Source organism: Diceros bicornis, chromosome 33 (genome assembly GCF_020826845.1).
Source record: "Diceros bicornis minor isolate mBicDic1 chromosome 33, mDicBic1.mat.cur, whole genome shotgun sequence".
In the NCBI taxonomy this organism is placed as follows: domain Eukaryota; kingdom Metazoa; phylum Chordata; class Mammalia; order Perissodactyla; family Rhinocerotidae; genus Diceros; species Diceros bicornis.
Genome location: NC_080772.1, coordinates 7,638,537 through 7,660,330, shown reverse-complemented (window position 1 = coordinate 7,660,330; position 21,794 = coordinate 7,638,537). Strand labels below are relative to the sequence as shown.

Here is a 21,794-nt window from a genome sequence, read left to right as displayed (position 1 = left end):
TGTCTTATTCCACCATCTTGCTGACGTCACTCCCATAGCCCAGGTCTGCAGGTTTTATAGCTGTGCTCTTGTCCCTCTTGTCCCTGACCCTTCTGGACCACAAGTCTGGATACAGTTAGGGCATGACTGGAGAAAAGGTGAAGTTACAGCTACTGGAGTGGGGCACACTGATTTAGTATCAGTAGAAGGATAACAACAACTTCAGCAAAGAGAAACACCTCAGACACCGAGAGACACAGGCAAGGGAGGGACATTGATCTTTGTCTTTTAGGGAATTGTCCTTAGAGCTTTCCTCATGAAGGAAAACACACAGATATCCCCAACTGTGGCACACCTTATGTTTAATTGACCGCTGGCTGTCATCCACTGCCAGACAACTCTGCTGCAATTTGATGGCCATTTCCTTTAAACTTACTGAGAAATCTGTTGGAAACAGGAGGGATAATAGTAGCTCTTGCACCTCCCAAGGAATACAGCTGTCAACAGCTCTTTATGTCTTTACCACCCACTATCCCTCAGCCATTCCATGGGGCAGACAGATGTCACCCAGGTGGTGGCATAGACAAATAGGATAGTCCCTCCTAAAACAAGGACTAGACTCAATTATTTGATCTGAACTGGGACTTGTAAGGTTTACTATCCATCTGGTGGAAAGCCACACTGAAGGCACTGTCAACTTGTTGCCCCCCCAACTGATGAAGATCCCGCTTGGGTGGCCCCAGCAATTGTAAACACTTTCTTTCCAGGGGCACCATGAGTACCCTTGGTATTGTACTTCTACATAAGTCAAGTTATACACTTATCACTTTCTTTTCTTATTCTTCATTGCTACTAAATTAGAAAATACTCACTCACTACTATAAGTTGGCAGGAATGGCTACAGACTTTAAAGGCTCCTGCAGACAGTTTTGGGTATTCAGATCTTATGTGGACCCAGACAGACTTCTCACTAAAGTCTGCTTTAGGAATTCATCAGACACTAAGCTGACCAGCCCATTCCATGTAACAGCAAGAAAAGTGAATGTTGCCACTTGTGAGAGATAGGCAAAAAGATTCCCAACCCACTCTGTGGTTTCATTCAGCCTCATAAAAGTATTTCTTTAAATTCACTTAGAGCTCATTGATGTGATTTTTAACTATAGTCCTCATTATTTTTTTCCTCTTTGAGTAAAATAAAAAATTAAGATTTGGAAAAAAATCAAACTTGCAGTAATGTATCCATTTTCATCACAATTCAGTCATCCTAAAAAATAATTTTGATATCTCAAATTTGATGTTGACATTTGGAACTGGAGATATTTCTGTTGATATTTTTAACCTATTCAAGATAATGGCTGTATCCCTAAATTGCTTAAAATAATGGAAAGAATCTTTACTGGCATTATTAGTAAAAGTGCTGTCTAATGCATCATATGCTGATAAAGCCAGTAATGATCATTTTCTACTATTTAAAATAAAAATAATGCCAGTAAAGAAATTAAGTTCCTTCAAAAAAAACAAATGGCATGCTTCTGTTTGGAAAGACAGAGTCTTATACTCCCCCACGCCTTTCTTCACACAGCACTCAGTGCTTGTAACCGGATCGTATTCATACTTCTATTTCTTTCAACACTAACAATGTTAGGAGGCACATGGTTGACTTCCAGTTCATTAGTACAGTCTCTTTATCCACATAGCAATAAGTCTCCCTGCTGCACATAACTAGTCGTCTGTCAGTACTGAGTCCAACAAACTTCTTGTCCAGATTATGCCCCACAAAGATATCAAGCACATCTCCTCCATACATGCACAGTACATATGTTAATATCTAATGGACACCACAGACATCAGTGCAGAATCACGCAGAGGTTAAGTGCACAGACTAAACTTGCCTGCTTAGGTTCAGATCCCAGCTCTGCCACCTAGTAAACTGTGTAACCTTGGACATGTCACTTAACTTCTCTCTGCCTCAGTTTCCTCATCTGTAAATGTGAGGACTAAATGAGTTAATATGAAATACACTTAGAACAGCACTTGGCACATAGTAAGCACTCTTTAGGTGTTTGATAAACCAATTAAATGAGTAGTTTTGTCCAACTGTAAGGGAAGTATCTGCTATCCTACACGATAGCAATTACTCCTCTTCACTGTATGTTTTTGATATTAGGTGACTTTTAACATTACTTAAAGAAATTGTGCTTTCTCTGAGAACATAATGTTTGTCATTAACTTTGTGGCAGACTTTTTTACTTTTATAAGTTTCTCGGGAGTAGAATAATTTGTACTCCCCATCACACAGAAGTGTCAGAATGTTAATATCTTTTTGAATTTTGTCCCTTTCTCCATCTCAAACAGTAAAATTTATCAATTGACAAGACTTCATATCAAAAAGACACTGGAGACTACAGGTGAATGTATTGCTGGTCCAGTGATAAACTTTCAGATACTAAATGTCATATTTCCTATCCATCATTTTCTTTCATCATATTCACATTTGTCTCAGTATGCAGATTTACATAGAATATTCAGAATGGAGTCCTGTTCCCTATTGTGTTACATATTTGTTGTTATTTTCATAACTCCTTTTGTGGTTCACAGACACACTTTTGATCCAGTAATCTGTTTTTGTAAATTCAAGTGCAGAGCATAACATAACAGCGATTGCTCCCCAAATTGCAAATTTAATAATTGTCCTCAATAAATGCAAATAACAATGAAATAAACTATTCAGATGAATTTACCCTATCAACTGTACTCGCCAATTCAGTTCTTGTAAAAAACCAATAACCTTTAAGATTGTAATATGATTTCCAAAAAACACAGTTTATCATTAGTCTTACTTTTGAGATATATACTGTGTATGTGAATAAAACTGTTCCATTACTTTGTCCTCAGAAAGCACAAAACTACCTGTGGCCCTCACAGATGCCCAGAAATCACACTTTGATGACTAGTGCCCAACACTCATCCCTGAGAGAATGTGCTCCCTTTGCATACTTGAGTCAGTAGCACCAATGATGTAGTGAACATTGTTCCAACCATCAGAGCGTTGCAACAGCGGTGTCAAAGCCACATTAAACCCTCATAGGGCTTGTGCAACTGCAAAACCCTCTCTATTCCTGGAATGCCATAGTGAAAATTTATATATTCTTTTAAAGGAGTACAACATCTAAACTGCCTTCCTATATTTGAGGAATTCCTCACCTTACAGGGCATGTGCTTCCTCCCACTGTGGAAAATAAAAATGCCAGCAGTTCACTGTCCTAAACTCCTGTACCTCTAGCCACATGCTCATGGACTAAGCTCAGTGAATCAGATGTACCTGCCCCAGTCTCCCTACAGGAATGAGTGATAGCAGGGAGCAGGCACTCCCTTCAGGCAGCAGCGTGGCTAGGCTCCATGAGGACTGGAGGCAGTAGCACCTGGTGTCAGGGTGTGAGCAGGGTAAACTCAGGGTCAGGTGCCTCGCTGTAACAGCACCGTTGCTGGACTTACTTGGTAGCTTGACTTTGGTTCCCATCCAGCCTGGGTAGCCTTCAAGTATAAGGTTCCCCAAGCTGTGGTTGCCTTACAGTGCCTTCTTTTGCTGCTTTAATCAGGCCTTCAGGTTTCTGTTTCTGCTGCTAAAAATACTGACTCATATAAAAGATTCCTCTCTTTTTATTCTGGCAAACCAGTATACCGCCATTAAAACAAAACGCAAATGTCCAGTTTTCTCTGCTTCCATGGTATTTGGATGTCTCTTCATTATGTAGCACTTTTCAGTTTGTACAATGAAAACCTGTTTGTGTCTCTTTCCCCCACTAGACTTGAACTCTCAAAAAGAGAAACTGTATCTGACTAGGCATAGTGTTTACCACACAGCAGAGCATAATAAATGCTGAGAGAAAGAGCTACCAAAAGAACTCATGCTTGTTGTCTTAAAATGCAGACTTTTATATGAGGTAAATATCTTTATTTGCCTTTGTATAAAGCCTAGCATAGCACATGCAAATAAAAATTGACAAATTGCTTTGATGGTGGCACAAACCTTTTATCAACCAAACCTAATAGTTTTCTTTTCTAAATTTTACTTATGAATAGTAACAAACATTCATTATAGAAAACTTGAAAAATACAGAAAAGAATAATGAAGAAAAAACAACACCTGCAACTATACAAAATAACAGTTTAGTTATTTTCAGTTTTTTGCCTCAGTGCACATATATATTTTTTCTTCCAAAATTGTGATCATATGATATTTTTTATTTTATCTCCTGCTTTTATTCATTTGTCATGGGTATTTCCCATCTAAAAGTTTTAAAAATATAATTTAATGCTACCTATAGATAAGTGTATTCCAGTTTACTCAGATCTTATTGTGGATATTTGGTGTGTTCCTAGTTTTTCATTATTATGAAAACAGAACGAACATCTTTGCAAACATTTCTGATTATTTTCTTTTTTCTGGTCCCCTGAAGTAGATTTAATGAGATAAGTACTTTTGAGACATTTAAAACATTAAATGTGGACTAATTCAGCCTCCGACTAGCAATAGGTGAGAAGACCGTCTTCACTGCCCTCTCAGCAGGGCTGTCATTTCTTTTTAACCTCTCACAGGGGAAAAACGGCACCTCGTGTTTTTAACTTATATTTTGATTACTTACATGGTTTATTAGGAATACTAGCTGCCATATTTAAGATAAACATTTTAAAAATTTGCTGTTTATATTATTATGCTCATAAGATTTTTATCATGCATAAGTTTCAGTTACTGTGTAGTGAGATACATTCATTCACTTGTCGTTAGTGTTTTATTGAGCATGTGCTGTGTGCTAGGCACCGTTCTGAGGATTGCCCCGTGGAGCTGAGATTCCAGTGAAAACATTTGTGGTTTCTTCTACTGCTTTTATGCTTGGAAAGAACTTTCCCATTTAGAAATCTGGTAAATATTCTCCTAAATCATCGTTTTGTTTTTAAAAATGTTAATGGCCTTCTTCCTAATTATAAGGGGAACAAAATAGACGTGATTTCTGTGCTCATTGCTGTGCTCAAGTGCTTATAGACTCTAGAGGGTATATTGCTACATAGCTCTGAAAGTATCTACTTTCATATAAACGGAATCTTAACGTGCAAGTTACATTTTTAGCGATATGTCGTGGAATCATAATGTGTTATAGTGTGATATAATTTCATTAGCCATGAATATAACGCTGAACAATAGAAGCTTTATCGGGATATTTTATGTAACTGTATCTTATATCATAGAACTATATTAAGAGGGAAAAAGACCTTTAGAACAAACAAAAATAGTGCTGTGCTTTTTAAGATATTTAAAGTTTACTCTAAAATTACATTTCTCTGTTTCACCAGCTGGTACATTCCTTAAATGTTCTTGCCAGTATTGAGCTTGTTAATCATGTATTATAATATTCTAAGTCTTTAAAGCTTAACATGCTATTGACTCAACTTATTTTGAAATATGGTTAGCAAAGTTCTCCCTATTAGACAATGGCTAATAAACAATGCACTCAAATCTAGTTCTAAATTAAATCATCCAAATGTCTTGTCTTTTTAATGATGTCTTGTTTTAATCTGCCAACTGGAAAGATTCTTTTCTCACTTTTTTCAAGCATTCATGATTTTGGACATCTGTATAATCTGAAAGTAATTGGCGGTTGAGTTGCTTCTTAAATTTAGAAGACAAGAAATATGTTTATTTTATAGCAGTGAGTGTCAGTGGAGTGGAGATGGTCCATCCCTCCGTGAGACCTGTTGGAATCTCTGGGGTGGAGGGCAGTAACCTGTATAGTTTGAAAATGAACGCTTAATAAATAAATATAATAATAAATTATTAAAAGCAAAACTTAAAAATGTTCTTGGCTGGTGATAATATGAGAAGATATTGTAAGGAGTAAGGTTTTAAAATGTCAAAAAAAACTACTTTCTAGAAGGCGAGGCAGTACATTTGTTGTGAGGATCACATGACATAAATATGAAGCACTTAGCATAGTACTCAGCATGTATAAAACTGTTATCAGGATTATTATTATCATCATTATAGATGGTGTGTGATCTCTTTATGCTTTTTAAATTTGTCATATTTTACACATCTATGGCAGCTTTGTGAGGTTATACTTACTCATATATAGTCGATCCATAAATAATATGGATTCTAGATTTGTTAATTTGCCAGCTTGCTAAAATTTCTTTTCTACCCCCCACATCAGTACTCATGCTTTCGCAATCATTTGTGGATGTGTGCAGAGCAGGGCTAAGTTTGAGTGCCTGACGCACACATACATTCCCAGAAGTCAAACGAGGCGATGCTTGCCTTCTTGTTTTAGCTCTTGTAGTATAAACAATTGTTCCTTATGTGATCTATTTAGTGTCCTGTTTTTTGCATTTTTGTGTGTTTTGTTGGTGATTTCACTGTTTAAAATGGCCCTCGAGCATGGTGCTGAAGTGCTGTCTAGTGTCCTAAGCAAAAGAAGGCTGTGATTGCCCTACGGAGTAAGTGTATGTATTGGATAAGTTTCCTTCAGGCATGAGTTGTAGTGCTGTTGGCTGTGAGTTCAGTGTTAATGATTGAACAATATACATTAAATAAGGTGTCTTTAAACAGAAACACACAAAAAACAAGGTTATGTATTGATTGGTTAATGAAAATGTGACCAGAGACTGCAGGAACCTAACCCTGAATATCCCCTAGGAGTTGCAGTGTTCGCTAAATCATTGTTCATGGCAACTGTGTAGAACATACCTACTGTGAATAATGCGAATCAACTGTATTTCCGTGTATTGGAGGTATCCAGAAGGGTTCCAATAAATAATTCCCCTCCTGCCTGCCTGAGTTCCAAATTTTCTTGAGAAACATGACAAAGGAGATAACAGAGGCCAAAATAGAATCCTTACTGATAAAGCTGATATTGAAGAATGTGTTGTGTGTAGATAGATGGCCTTCCTAATACTGAACCCCAGAACTGGACTAACCCATAGTCCCAGGTAGCACTGGACTGATGTGGAAGAGAAAGGAGGGAGTGGATCTGTGGATGCTGGATTCCTGCTTCCAAACTCACCAATCACAGAAGTCCCCTCTGAGAGGAGTAAGCGAGGGCAGAGGAAGACAGCAGTGTTGCCCTAAACAGCTGGGGTAAGATGCCAGCCCCGCCAGCCCCCTCAAAGTAGCTCATATGTGCTAACACCAGATTGGTTGCATGAGCAGTTTGTGGTGAAATAAGAATGACTTTATGTTTGTTCTTCAGAATCCCATTAAAATTTATTCAGTGATAGAAATCTTTCGTGCCTTTGAATGAAAACCTTGGCGGGCCTCATTACTTTTTTTCTCACTCTAGATAACAGCCCTATGGTCATTTTGAATTACAAAAGGGGTTTAGTCCGAGATATGTATAGCCCTTCTCACTACTTATTCAAAAGTAGGACTTCTCTCCCTGTTATCCCTAATGCCCTCGGCAGGGGAGGGCTTGATCCTGTCCCTTCCTGGCTCTGCTTCCCTGAGCTTACCTACTGTGGCCTGAGTCTCCCAGAGGCCGATGAATAGGGAAGGAGGAGGTGATGGGGAGAAGCAGGGCTTTTCTTACTTGCTGGCTGTGAGTGCTCTCGCCCTGGTGGATGTCTGAATCTGATCATTTCTCTTGGGAACACTTTTTTGGGTTCATTGGAAGCATCTTTTCTGGGCCATCTAACTGCAGCACCCATAGCTTGGGGTGAGCCATTTGTTGTGTTTTGTCTGGCTCATGGTGACACTCAAAGTCCTTTGCCCCCCAGGCTCTGGGAATGTAGGCTGATCCTGACACAGCCCCCTCTACCTGGCTGCTACAGGTTGCTGTGACCTCTCAGGCTTATGCCACTCTCAGTCACCAGGCCACTGTCCTCCCTACTGCAGGGAATACACACTGTCTCTGTGTGTGATTCCCTTGGCGTGGGGTAGAAGGCATCACCACCTTTTTCTTCTCTGTGGGGCAGGGACCTTCAGCATGGCCCAGTGCACATCACAGAAGACTCACAAATCATCCTTCCCCTCCCTGAATCCTTTAATGTTTGAAATAGAATTCCTTAAGGGGATTAAGAATGGTTAGAGTTGTTTGTAAATTCTGCGTGCGATGTTCTATCACAGTTTCACTTGAGTGTCTCATATCTGTTGATTTGGCGTCTCCCTTGAAACTGAGGCAGAAGGAGTTCGGTATTATTATCCTGTTATGTACATGTATACATATCAGTTTCAACAGTTTCAAAAAACTAACATGATTACAAAGATGTTGGGTAAACTGATGTTGAGTTAAATAAATCATTAGCTCGGGCAGATCAATGTTTCCTAGTGTGGCAATGAATAATTCTAAGCACATGTGAGAAAAAGGCATCTTGGACCTTCTGACTTTCTTTTTCCTGAATGTTACTCCTGATTTGTATCTTTTTCTTTTAAATCTCTATTCTCTATCATTTCTCCCGATGGCCATCCTAGGCTACTTACAACTCTTAAACGAGTTAACAACAGAAAGTGCTAAAACAAGTACCTGGCAGATAGTAGATGCTATGTAAATGTTTACTGTTGTTATTATTTAGAATTCCAGTGATAGTATGCTACAGCAGTTGAGGGAGAGTTATCCTCAGGCAGTTTTGCTGCAGTAAAGGTCTATCTTTTTTGAAACCTTACTTGTCTTTTAACGAATGATATTTTGACAAAAAGAGAAACTGGACAATGATAGATATTTTTATTAATATAGTAAATATTAATATAATAATATAATTAATAGATAGTTGATGAGTGCCTTCTGTCTTGAGCCCTGGGAACATAAGGTAAGCAAAACTACGCATAGTTTGGCCCTCATGAGTCTTCTTGTATAATGGCGAAGACAAATTTAATACTTTTAAAATAATCATTCAGATATAAAATTGCAACTCAGGTGAATACAATGAAGGAGAGAGACATTGTGCCATGACAGGGGCATATTAGGAGATTAATGTAATCTGGATACAGAGAAGCCTTCCCTGAAGAAGGGACAGTTGAGTCAAGATCTGAAAGATGAATAGAAGTTATCTACATGAGGAGTTATCTACATGAGGAGGAGTGGGAATCTTGTAGGAGAGAAAACAGTGTGTGCCAAGATCCTGTGGCTGGAGGACCTGAAGACGGCCAGTGGAGTCAGAGCGCAGAGAGCACAGGCTGTGGACCGTGCTCCGTGAAGCTAGGCAGGGGCTTCCAGTCAGACTGTGAAGGGCCTGGTCAGCCGTTGTTTTAAGCAGGGAAAGTGCTATTCAGATTTTTGGAAAGATCACTTTGACTACAGTGAGAGAAGTGGATTGAAGGCGAGCAGCCCCTGTATCCTCAGCATCACAGTCATCAAAGCAGTAGACATGGGCTTACCGTCCTGCAGAGACGTGGGCTTTATGTCCTTCAGTCTTCACAGCAGCACCGTGAAGGAGGTGTCCTTGTTATTCTCATTTGGCGGGAAGGAATTTACGTGATTAAATGACTTATTGTAACATATCTGATAAAGAGCAGAGCTGATATATTAGATAAGGCAATGTTCAAGAGCACAGCAGCTGGCTCATGACAAGCTCTCAATTAATGTTTGATTGTAATTATACTGTACTTGTTTTCCCTCAATTCAATACATTTTTTAAAAAATGCTTTAAAACATAAAATATAAAAAGGTATACAGATAAAAGCCTCTCTCTCACCCCTGACTCCCATCCACCCATCTGCAAGGTTGTCTTAAACCACCAAAAGCCCCATTGCATTAAGGTGTCACTTGGCACTGACTGTGTAGTAGTGATATCGCACATCAGACAGTACAGACTAGAGAACCCACACTGTTGTGCTGGGGTTGAGACTCGACAGCTCTGTCTTCAGCCACACCCGTGCAAAGGAACAGAGAGCTTCTTTCCATTCGTGAAGCAAATAGCCATTTTCACTCTACTTTTGCATCTGGAGTAACTGCATTTTTCAGGGTGTTGGTGGGTGCAATGTTAGAAAGCAATGTTGTCGGTTGTCTTCGTGCTCTTGACATAGGAATTTTCTTCTCTTTGTCACTGCACAGGAGATCATGTGGCATATTCCATCATTACAAGAAAGGGCAGATATCTTAAAAATCAATAGCGTTCTTCAGGAAATTAACATGGCTTCTACTGGGTGCCTTTTTTTTTGTTTGTTTATTGCAGTAACATTGGTTTATTACATTGTATAAATTTCAAATGTACATCATTGTACTTCTATTTCTGCATAGATTACATCATGTTCACCACTCAAATACTAATTACAACCCCTCACAACACACATGTGCCGAATTATCCCTTTCGCCCTCCTCCCTCCCCCCTTCCCCTCTGGTAACCACCAATCCAATCTCTGTCTCTATGTGTTTGTTTATTGTTGTTATTATCTACTGCTTAATGAAGGAAATCATACGGTATTTGACCTTCTCCCTCTGACTTATTTCACTTTGCATAATACCCTCAGTGTCCATCCATGTTGTCACAAATGGCTGGATTTCATCGTTTCTTATGGCTGAGTAGTATTCCATTGTGTGTATATGCATCTTCTTTATCCATTCGTCCCTTGATGGGCACTTAGGTTGCTTCCAAGTCTTGGCTATTGTGAATAACGCTGCAGTGAACACAGGGGTGCATGTATCTTTACGCATTGGTGTTTTTGAACTCTGTGTTCCTTGCTATCTGCGTCCTAGCCCCATCTTTCTCACAGCACGGCAACTGGTGGACTTAACCTGATATTATTACAGATGTTAGATGGTGTTCAATATACTGATTTTAAGTGAGCCAGAAATACTAGTAATAAGAAGTTAATACTCAACTACCTAGAAAACTGTAATCTAGAACAGTACAACGGTCTATGAGATATCCAGGTAGATAATATTTGCCTTGATTAGGACATGAGAATAACAATTGGATTTATCATTAGGAATTCAAAAGAGAAAATATTTGAATACTTTAAATCTGTGATTTGGAGAAAATGATATAAAAATATGTGTGTTGGTTTACTTACCTATTTTGTAACTTTTCTTTGTAAAATCTCCTGGCACTTTGGAATTTAGGCTTTCTGCTAACGGCATGAGTTTGAAAGTAGTTGCAGTATCTTCTTAACATGGCTTCTCTTCCACAGGGTTATTGAACAGCTTGGTGGGAAGCAGCTGGTCATGAACCACATGCACCACGAAGACCAGCAGGTTCGCTACAACGCTCTTCTGGCTGTGCAGAAGCTCATGGTGCACAACTGGTACGTGCCAGCTTTTTCTTCCTGCTCACACACTGATTTGTGAGATCTCACTCGCCCATTCCTAAAGTTCTTATGTAAATGCTCTGATGAATGATAGTTTTCTAGATCAGTGATTTAGATTAAATATCTAGAAGTACGTTTTAGCAATTCAGAGCAATGACGTGATTAAAAAAAAACCCAACTGCATTAATGTTCTGAAGAAATGTGTATTCAAATTACTAATATCAAAAACAACTCCAGAAGTAACTAAAAGGACCCTTGTGACAGAAGTGAGTCAGTCTTTTTTCGAGTTGAATGGAATCCAGCTGGACTACTGATTAGAGACTCCACAGTTTTGCAAAATTTGTAACTATTGAGCTTATGGTTAACCTGAATGGATTTTACCAGTTCACATGAAATCACTAAAAGCTGATTGATCAATTCAGATTCAACTCGCACATTTCATTTGTTATAGCCTTTTGCTTTTGACATAACTAAAGTCATATTTTTCTTTTGTTGTTTTTATTCTTTAAGAATTATTGACCTTTTTGTACCCACTTAAAACAAGATAAATTAGAGAGTGACTACTTAGATAGAAGGGTGAGCCATTGTGTACGTGATAGACAAACAAGGAGTCCCTTTGCCATGACCGTTCTTAGCTGTAGGTTGGAGGCTCAGTGCCTTCAGCACTCTTCTGAACAGGTCAAATGCCTCTCTATTCCCCATTCTTTGGAAGGATGCTCTGGTGTTGGACTGTTTTTTTTTAAGGCAAACAAACAAATGTACATTGCCTATAAATGACAGTAATGCTACCAGTACTTCCAAAGGAAAGAATTAGAATGTATTAGAATGCATACAGTTGAAAGATGTGGGCAAATACAGGATAGGAGACTAACCAGGAGTACTGCTGTGGCATTCGTATTAAATATTATGATCTTGTTGCTTAAGCACTTTTCTCATAAATACTGAAATTTATGCATGCTTTCAACGACTACTTCATGAGCACTTACTTTGTACCCTGTTAGGTTAAGTGCTGGGCTATAGATATGGTGGAAGTGGGTGCAGCTTTACATGGGATGATTGGAGAAGGACTTTCTGAGTAGGTGACAATGGCCAAGCTGAGACAGTAATGATAAGGAACCAGTTGCACAGCTCAAGCATTTCAGGTGGAGGGAATGAGAGGGGAAACGACCATGAAGCGGGAATGAGCTTGGCTTCTTTAAAAGCAATGTCTGGAGACATATTTGGATGTGACCACTGGGGGTGGTGGTGCTTTTGGCACCTAGTGGATAGAGAGAGGCCAGGGATGCTGCTGTGCATCCTACAACACACAGACAGTGCTCACAACAAGAAACTGTCCTGCCCAATATGTCAATAGCGCCAAGGTTGAGAAACTCTAATTTGAAGGGCAGTATGAGGCCAGCATGAGAAAAGATGGAGGAGAGGTTGGCAGGGATCTGATCCTGTAGGATCTTGTAGGCTCTTGTTTGACTCTTACTTGTATAAGATGAGTTGAAAACCATTGAAAGATTTTTTAACGGGAATGACGAGATTTGCTTTATGTTTTAAAATGATTGCTTAGGCTACTCTGTGGAGAATGGATTGTACAGGGGTAAGTGTGTAATTGAAAAGACCATTTTAGTTAGGTTCTCATTGTGGTCTGGAGTGGAGATGGTTAGTGGCTTGGACTAGAACAATAAAAGTTGAGATAACAGGGACCAGGCCCGTGGCCTAGCGCTTAAGTTCGACACACTGCACTTTGGCAACCCATGTTTGGTTCCTGGGCGTGGACCTATACCACTCGGTGGTGGCCATGCTGTGGCAGTGACCCACATACAAAATAGAGGAAGATTGGTGCAGGTGTTAGCTCAGGGCGAATCTTCCTCAGCAAAAAAAACAAAAACAAAAAAAACAGTAGCGGAGATAAGAAGTAGATGGACTTGGGATAAATTTCAGAGCTAGTTGCTGGCAGCGCTTGATGGACTGAAAGCATTTTTACTTTTTTCATATCTGCAGTGCAAGAAGTATGGGATCAAAGCAAGGGTACTCAAAAATGGTTTTTATCTATTTAGCAGGAAGAAGAACTTTCAAGTCTATCAGTAAATATAGAATACTCCACGGGATTTCCCTCCTTGTTTCACTTTACCCCAAGCTGCATTTTTCAACATATATGAATTATTTAGAAATTTTATATCTCTTGGTTTATGTCTCTTTCATGAAATTAGTGTAAAGACTGTTGGCACTTAATAGAGTTTGAGGCTGTTGCAACCAGTGAGCTTGTATTTGTCAGATGTTTTTCGCAAGTTTCTGTGAAGCAGTTTTATTTTCCTTTTTTGTTGAAATTAGGGTTGCTGAAGTATAATTCTTGTTTTGCTAAAAAACAATTTCATTTTCATAGTTCTTTCTCATGAAGAATTTGTTGTTGGGTTTAGCTTTTTTTTTTAATGTGTATTTCTGATGTGAAAGAAAAGATGGATATGAAATAGGATGTTGACCTTTTCCCTTTGCCAGTGGAGAAAGTTTTTTGGTTAAGAACTTTTGTTATTCAAAAGCTCATGCATTGAAGATGAAACATTTAAAATTTGAATTTTTTCCTTGAATTTAGGAACCTGATTTAGTCTCATAGTATATTTTTCAATGATTACAAAAGGAAAAGTACATGTGTTTATAGCCAGAAACTGGTGTATTTGCTCTTTATCGTTCAGTAGGTGAGGAGATAATATCCTTCCCCTCCTCTCTAATTATGTGCCAAGCTATTTTAACTTTAATGTCTTAATTATGATAAATCCCCTTTGATGGAGAAACTTAGTGTCAGTGTTTTCCTGTACTTTTTATTTTATAAAGGAATTTTCATATGAAGAAAGATTAGAATTCACACGTTACCTATATATTTTGTTGTGATATACATTTTATGGCTCTTTGTGCCAGAGAATGAAAATTGCTCAAGTAATAGCAGTTTATTTCAACATCAGATTAATATGAGACCAGAGTACCATTTGGAAAGTAAATCTTCTGCAAAGTTACTCCCAAATGTAAAAGGATTTTGAATCAATATCTTTATGCAGATAACCAAGTTGTCTTTATTAAATCATGCTGGTAAAGACTGCCTTTCTACTTACCTAAAATAAAGGCTTTTTTACCTAAAATATGGTACTGATTTTACACCAAATAAAAACATGAGAACAGAGTGGACTTTGTTTCCTCTTAGCGATTTGTTTGTTTTGATTTAATTAAAATGAAGTTTTATTAATGATGCATTTTAGTACTAACTCAGTGAAATAAATTTGTTGAAAACAATTAAAATATAATTGTAGATAAAAGGGAATGAAAGTCTGCCTGAGTGGCAACAGCATCCGAAGGTTTTCATGACAATTTTGCACGTTATCTGTAGTCATTGTTTTGTTCCTAGGCCATGCTTTCAGATTTCAAGCACACTCCTTATTTTCTTTTACTTTTCTAACATAAATGATTTTTAGATTTTTGATATAGCATTATTCCTAAGTTTCTGTTTTTTAGACTAAATTATAATTTTGGACATAGTAAAGTTAACATTTGTTTTTTACTGCAGGGAATATTTTTTTTGTTTTACGTACAAGTTTAAAATTGCATTTTGAGTATAAATTGGATACTTAATGAAATCATAGAACTGGGCTGTCTGTGGATCTTGATTTTGGTTCTGCTTTAAGGAATTAAATATTACATTTCTTTATAATGTAAACATGGGTTTATCTCTGGTTTCTATAACATGGATTATAGAATTATGTATCATGTGAAAATACTTAATTCTTTTTTGTGATTTCACGATTGATTTCAAAATTATTTCCGTGAAATGCAGTATTAGAGTAGCCAGTGTTTCTTCCCTTCCCCTTGACATCTGTATTTACAAGGAATAGTGGATTACAGATAACCCTAACTGATGTAGATGGGGAGTGGTGGGGAGCAGAATGGAGTTGCTAGGGAGGCAGGGATGGTTGGCACACACTGGGTCCCTCAGTTCAGGAGGCCTCGAGCAGGTCATACCTACTCCCAGCCCTTCTGAATGACACACGCAGCTCTCTGATCTTCCCATCCCACTGTGCATTCCTGGCATGTCCCTTGTTCTTTTGAGCAGTGCTGAATTTTTATATTCATAAATTTGGCAAAATATGTAAACAATGACAACTTACTCTAGAGAACTTTTCTATATACCCTCAATTTATACTTTATAATTTAACGTCATAAAATGTCATCATTTTTCTCCTACAGAATGATTTTAAGTGTAATCAACCTCTAATTCAGAAGCAGCAATATGTGCATATGGACAGCTCAGGACTTCAAGAAAGAAACACTGAATTTTGTAGGTAGAGGATCTCATGTAGAATTTTTTATTTGTTTCTAGATTCTTTTTCAACTTTTTTCAAGCAGAATAATAAGTTATAAGACTCTCTCTAGATCTTTTATGTGTAGGTAAATAATATAACAGAGAAGAATTCATGAAGCCAAGGGTATGGGTGATACTGCTTTGTTCTCTAATGTTTATATCTGCTTAGGATATTTTAGTTATTCTGTAAGTACATAGCCATAAATACAGTGATTAAGATAGTTACTTGGGGACTGAATTGAAGAAAAAAAACTCTTTTGTAAGTTTTAACCTCTTAGTGTTAATAATCATGTTACTAAAACATTATATTTAATTTTTAATAAACATGTAACCTTTCTAGATTTAATATTTTCCAGAATTAATTTACAAAATTTTGGTCTTTCTTTGGGTGCCTAGAATTTTCCACATTATTCTTATATTTTTAGTGGAGGAATCTTTGAAAAATGTCTTTAATGTCATGTGTATTGTGTACTTTTCAAAAACAAATATAACTTGATTACAAAAAAAATCAAAACCCATTCCAAGTAAAGAAGAATTCTTTATAGGTGTTGTTTCATTATCAGTGGAACAACTCACGGTCTCCCAGTCTGAAGTTGCTTCTGCTTTGCTAGTTAGGGATGTTTTGAGGCTGTACTAACTTGTTATTTTTCTGGACACTATCACTTAATTACAATTGACTTGGAAATGCCAGCATAACATAGGTTTTAGATTTTTGCAGTATTAGCCTAAATAAACATTTGAAAGAGGTGGATAATGAGTATTTTGACAGTAAAAGAAAATAAAACCACTAAGCGATAATAAAGTCTATGTACTTTATAATTAAATAAAAAATCAAATGCAGATTTCACACATAGATGCATGTGACTAAGGTGTAAGTATCAGTGGATCAAGTTCGTGTTTTGGTTTTTTTTGATTAGGATCGGCTTCTTAGACAAACAGATGCCTGAATTGGGTTTTGAAGGATCGGTTAAGCATAGACAAAAGAAAAGTGTTGGCTAGTAAGGAGAGGCAGAGAAAAATGAACTAACTTCCTTTGTTTTTAAACGTTTTCTCTTCTTTCCCTTTTAGTGGACAGGGCAGTTATATTTGTGGTCACATGAATATTTCATTTCATGGGCTTCTTGTGTGTGTGTGTGTGTTTTAAATAATCAAATAAACCTCAATAGAGTATGCAAAAATTAATTAAGTAAAAATTAAGCAAACTATATTTGCTCACCTAAGAAATATAATTGTTTTTTAATTATTTTCTTAGTTTCCTTTTATGTATGTCACCCAGATGTTACATGTTGATGGGGAAAAAAAATGGGTAACAGAAATGAGTTGACAAGTTTTTGTGACCACTGAATATTTGAGGAATTGACTAAAAAAAATGGTAACAAGCCTGTCATCTTAAGAAAGACACCTTTCGATGTAATATTCTTTAATTGAATTTTAATTAAATTTACATTTTAAGAGAATTATGCAGTGATACACTAGGTACCTACCCTAAATTTAAACCCCCTTGTATGAGGTAAATGAAGTTTATCACCAGTCCTTACTTACATTTTTAAGAATGAATTAGTAAAAGTGTACCAAAATGTTAGTACAAGGACCAAAGGTTTACCTAAAATACCATATGTCTTAAACGTGCACAGTATCAAAGCTCTAGAACATTTCCCTGTACTTCTGGGACCTTCAGAAGCTTCTTGCCTCATTTTCCTTAAGGGTTAGGCATTTGTAGATGCTTGAAACAAAAACAGTCTTTTGGATGACAGTTTTTCCTACCTTGCTAAACAACTCAGAGCTATCTTATGAGAGAACATTTTAGCGTTTGGATCAAACACTGTGCTGTTCCATTTGTATCCAGTTAATGTCCCAGTGGTGGAAGTGTTTACTTTTATCTCTGTGATTAGCCCTCTCAGCTGTAATTTAGGCATGGACAGGAATACTTATTGGATACTTTATAATGTGCTAAAGTAGAGAAATCTGAAGTAGGAAATAAAGGCATAGCACATAGGTTCAGTGTGGCATCATGAGGGCTATGGCAGAAGGGTGAATAGGTGTCATATGAGCTTGGGAACTGTGCCTCATCCACCCTGGGCCTTCAAAAGGGAAGATTTCCTGAAGTGACACTTGGACTGAGTCTTAAGGATCAAGAGGAGTTGTTTGAAGATGAGGGGAGAGTATAGGAAGAACTTCTAAGCACGGGCACACTGGAAGCATGCTGTATGTGGGAAGCCACAGCAGTGTCTCCAGAACCGAAATTTGGGAGTCTGGGAGTGGCTGAACCAATGCTAAACGGCCTTGCAAGTAATGTACACTGTCTTAGTATTTCAGGAAGATTTAACATAATCACAGTAATCTGAATACCAATTTATTTCTTTTAGGACTTTTTTTTCAAGTAAGGGATTTATCTTTCTAATGTAATGTGAACTGTACGTGTTGGCAAGTCCACAGCTGGCACAGCAGCTCAACGAGGTCATAAAAGATCCAGGATCCTTCAGGCTTCCTGCTCCCCTATCCTTAGGATGTAGTTTTCATCCTCCTGGTTGCAATGGAAAAGGGAAGTGTGAAAAGAAAAAAGTTTTCTTTTTTTTAACTTTTTAATTGGAAAGAATTTCAACCACTGAAACGTTGCAAGAATAGTACTTTCTTTTCGCCTAGATTCACCAGTTGTTGACATTTTGCCACATTTGTGTGTTCTCTCTGTTTCTGAACTATTTGAGACTAAGTGGCAGACATTATGACCTTTCAACCCTAAATCCTTCAGCACGTATCTCCTAAGAACAGGGAAATTTTCTTATATAACCGTGGTACCGTGATGCAGTACTACAATATGTAGCTCATACTCAGATTTCCTGTCTGTTGTTTATACTGTTGTCTGTAGCAAATATTTTTTGTCCAATCCAGGACCATACATTGCATTTAGTTATCATGTCTCTTTAGTCTCCTTTAAATAGAACAGTTCTTTGGTCTTTCTTAACATTGATATTTTTAAAGACTACAGGCCAGTCGCTTTGTAGAATGTCCCTCAATTTCAGTTTACCTGATGTTTCTTCCTGATTAGATTTGGGATATGCATTTTGGACAGGAACACCACAGAATTGATGTCACATCCTCAGTTTTTCTGTCAGGAAGCTCTTGAGTCAGTCTGCCCTGTTATTGGTGGTATTAACTTTGATCACTTGCTTAAAGTGGCATCTGTTAGGTTTCTTCACTGTAATGAACTTTTTTCTCCTTCATAATAATCTGTGGGGAGGTATTTTGAGAGTGTAAATACTTGTTGAGTTTCCCAACAACCTTTTACTCATTTTTTAGCATCCATTGGTATTTCTTGCCTGAGTGACTTATTACTATAAAGATGCAAAATACCTTTTGGGATTTTATTTTTTATTGGTGTAGTGCCTTTTGAGTCAGCAGTCTGTTCATCAGTGCGTAGGAAACTGAATCTTAAGGGATAATATAACAATCAGTAAAGAATCTTGTCTGGGTTGTGTTGGGATACTAGAGGAGGAAGAGAAAGTGGGAAGGCGTTTTGCATTTCAGGAATTAGCTCTGTTTCTTCTTTCCTTCTCGCACCTAAGTACTGTTTGTAAGTTTCACTTCAGGTAGTGATCTTGAGAAAAATGTGACTCATTACCAGCTTCCTATCTCAGTTATGAGTTTCTGAAAATGACATAGCTCTTTTTTTTTAAATTAATTAATTTTTTTTTTTTGAGGAAGATTGGCCCTGCGCTAACTTCTGTTGCCAATCTTCCTCTTTTTCTTTTTTCTCCCCAAAGCCCCGGTACATAGTTGTATATCATAGTTGTAGAGTTGTAGCCCTTCTATGTGAGACACCGCCTCAGCATGGCTTGATGAGCAGTGAGTGGGTCCTCGCCCAGGATCCCAACCGGTGAACCCCGGGCCGCCGGAGTGGAACGTGTGAACTTAACCGCTACGCCATCGGGCCAGCCCCTGAAAATGACGTTTCTTTGATCTCTTCTAGAATGTGTTTATGATAGATGTTATGAAGTTATTCGAAAAATGTCTCCTAACTATGCTTTTCATCAGAAGTTAGTACTAGAGGTTTTATTTGGTACACCAAGAGTGAGTGTTCTCCAACATTAATACAATTTTAAGGAAGTTAATCATAAGGTATTTAGATTACTGCAGACACTTGTTTTCTCCAGTTGTTAGACATATAAATGAATGAGTGTTATTTGGTAAGGTGATTATATGCTCATGGTTAGTTTGTTAGTAGTGTTAGTAAAACAGCATAATTTTGAGACTCTTTTTTCTTTTGCCTAATTTTGTTCTGCCTACATAAGAAAATTGTGTGTATATATGTATGTGTATATACATATAGACATACCTATTTTATAAGATATTTTTTTGCATATTCTGCATGTTTAAAATCAGAAACATCCAGTTTGTCATGTTTTGACAACCTACAGCAATTTTACTATTTTTCTCTCAAAACAGATAAGTTATTTTACGTAAGAATATGTGTTCTAATTTATTAACTTACGTTTTTGGTAAAATTGAAGGGATGTTAAAAATTTATCCTTAAATGATAATTAATAAAAAATCTTTGCAGTGTTTTTATAGATTATTAGTAGAAGCTGCACATTTAAATAGAAGCTATACAAGAAATAATGTAAATGATAAATTTATAGAAACAAATTAGTGACCAGATGGTTCTACCAGAACAAAACAGGAATGTAATTGGGTCTACCAGTGAAAGAATACCTTAGTAAACTAAGGAGGGTCTAAACATTTTTTGTGTGTTATCTTCACCAGGAATGGTTTGTTTGCAACAAACAAAATCCTACTGAAGTAAGCTTAAATATAAGAAGCTATATTAAGAGGTTGTCAGGGTAGCTCACAGAATCTAATGCTAGGTGAAGTTACACAGTTCCACCAAAACCGGAAACCACGAAGCCAGCAAGAAGCAAGGGAGCAACTTTTTCCGTCTCCCTTTCCTTCTGGTCCCATGGTTTCTCGTGTCTACAACCCGTCTGCTTAGTTCTCTTCTGTAGGCTGGCTTTTCTGGCCAAGACCCTGTCATGGTTGCTCCACAGCAGCAGGCTAAAGCTCAGTGTCTTTGTGATTTTCTAGTCAAGCTTTCTGCATTTAGCTGGCTCAGTGTGGATATGCCCTTCCAAATTCCTGGGCATGGGAAGTTGCCTTGCTTCCTGCTGGGCCTGTTCTTTGGTCACTTGTCTCTCCTTTATCTGATGAAGGAGGAACAGGATTTGAATAGCAGTGAGGAGCTGATTTTTTTGGACATACTGAATTTGATGTCTCTGTATTATATCCAAGGAGAAATCCGAAAGATAGAAATATAAGTTTGGAGTTCAGGAGCAAGATGTAAGCTAGCGTGATAGATCTAAAGTAATCAATAGAGAGAGGATTGAAGTCATGACGATGGATGAGGTTACCCCAAAACAGTATGTGTAGAACAGGGTTTCTTCACCTAGGAGATGTTTGGATTAACTCCCTGAAGTTGTATGCAAAAATGTGTGTACCGATATTTTCTGTGAGAAGGAACCATGCTTTTGATCAAATTCTTAAAGAGGTCTGTGATCCAAAAAAGGTTAAGAACCACTGTTAGAGAATGAGACAAAAACTTTTAAGGGGACAATAGAAGAAGAGTAGATTTTATACAAGGAGGGTAAGAGTGGGTGAAAGACTGATTCTAAGGAGAAATGGCTGGAAAATTAGGAGTAACCTAGGAACATATGCTGTTAGGGAAGCAAAAGAAAGGGGATATATTTCAAGAAGGATTGAGTGAGTGTTAAGCAGTGTAAAATATAGCTGAGAGGATGAGGAAGACGACTGAAAGTGTACCTTGGATGTGGCAGCAAGAATACCATTGGTGACCTGGGCCAGGGCCCTTATTAGCCACAGGAGGGAGATTGCAGCAGGCTGAGGATCGTGAAGAAGTAAGGAAAGTTAGTGTGGTTGTCTCCTTCTAGTGAGAAGAAAGGATACTGCTTAGTGGGGGGCCTGAGGTAGAAATTGGATATTTGTGGTCATCATTTGTTTAAATAGGTGCCAGAAGAAAGTTCGAGTGGGAGAAATTGAAGATTGAAGAACCAGCTAATTAATGGAGGGAAGGCCCGGAAGAGGCAGGATGGGATTGTTCCTTAGGGATTGTCTACTATTAAATATGTAGACAAACTTCCCTGCCAAATACTCCTTCTATTGATGAGATTAAAACTCTGTTGTCTGGACTAAGTTGGCAAATACATATTCATTGAAATGAATTGGTAAATGCAGGAG

The 21,794-nt window shown here is 37.7% G+C and overlaps 1 protein-coding gene across 4 annotated transcripts in view; it reads left to right on the top strand.

Annotated features, from left to right (window-relative positions):
* ATP6V1H (ATPase H+ transporting V1 subunit H) overlaps positions 1-21,794 on the top strand; it is a 119,920-nt gene that overhangs the window by 77,151 nt on the left and 20,975 nt on the right. For all 4 annotated transcript variants that reach the window (XM_058528701.1, XM_058528700.1, XM_058528698.1 and 1 more), the window contains one exon: positions 11,096-11,209. In XM_058528701.1, coding sequence (XP_058384684.1) covers positions 11,096-11,209 — 114 coding nt within the window. The remainder of the gene's footprint in view (positions 1-11,095; positions 11,210-21,794) is intronic.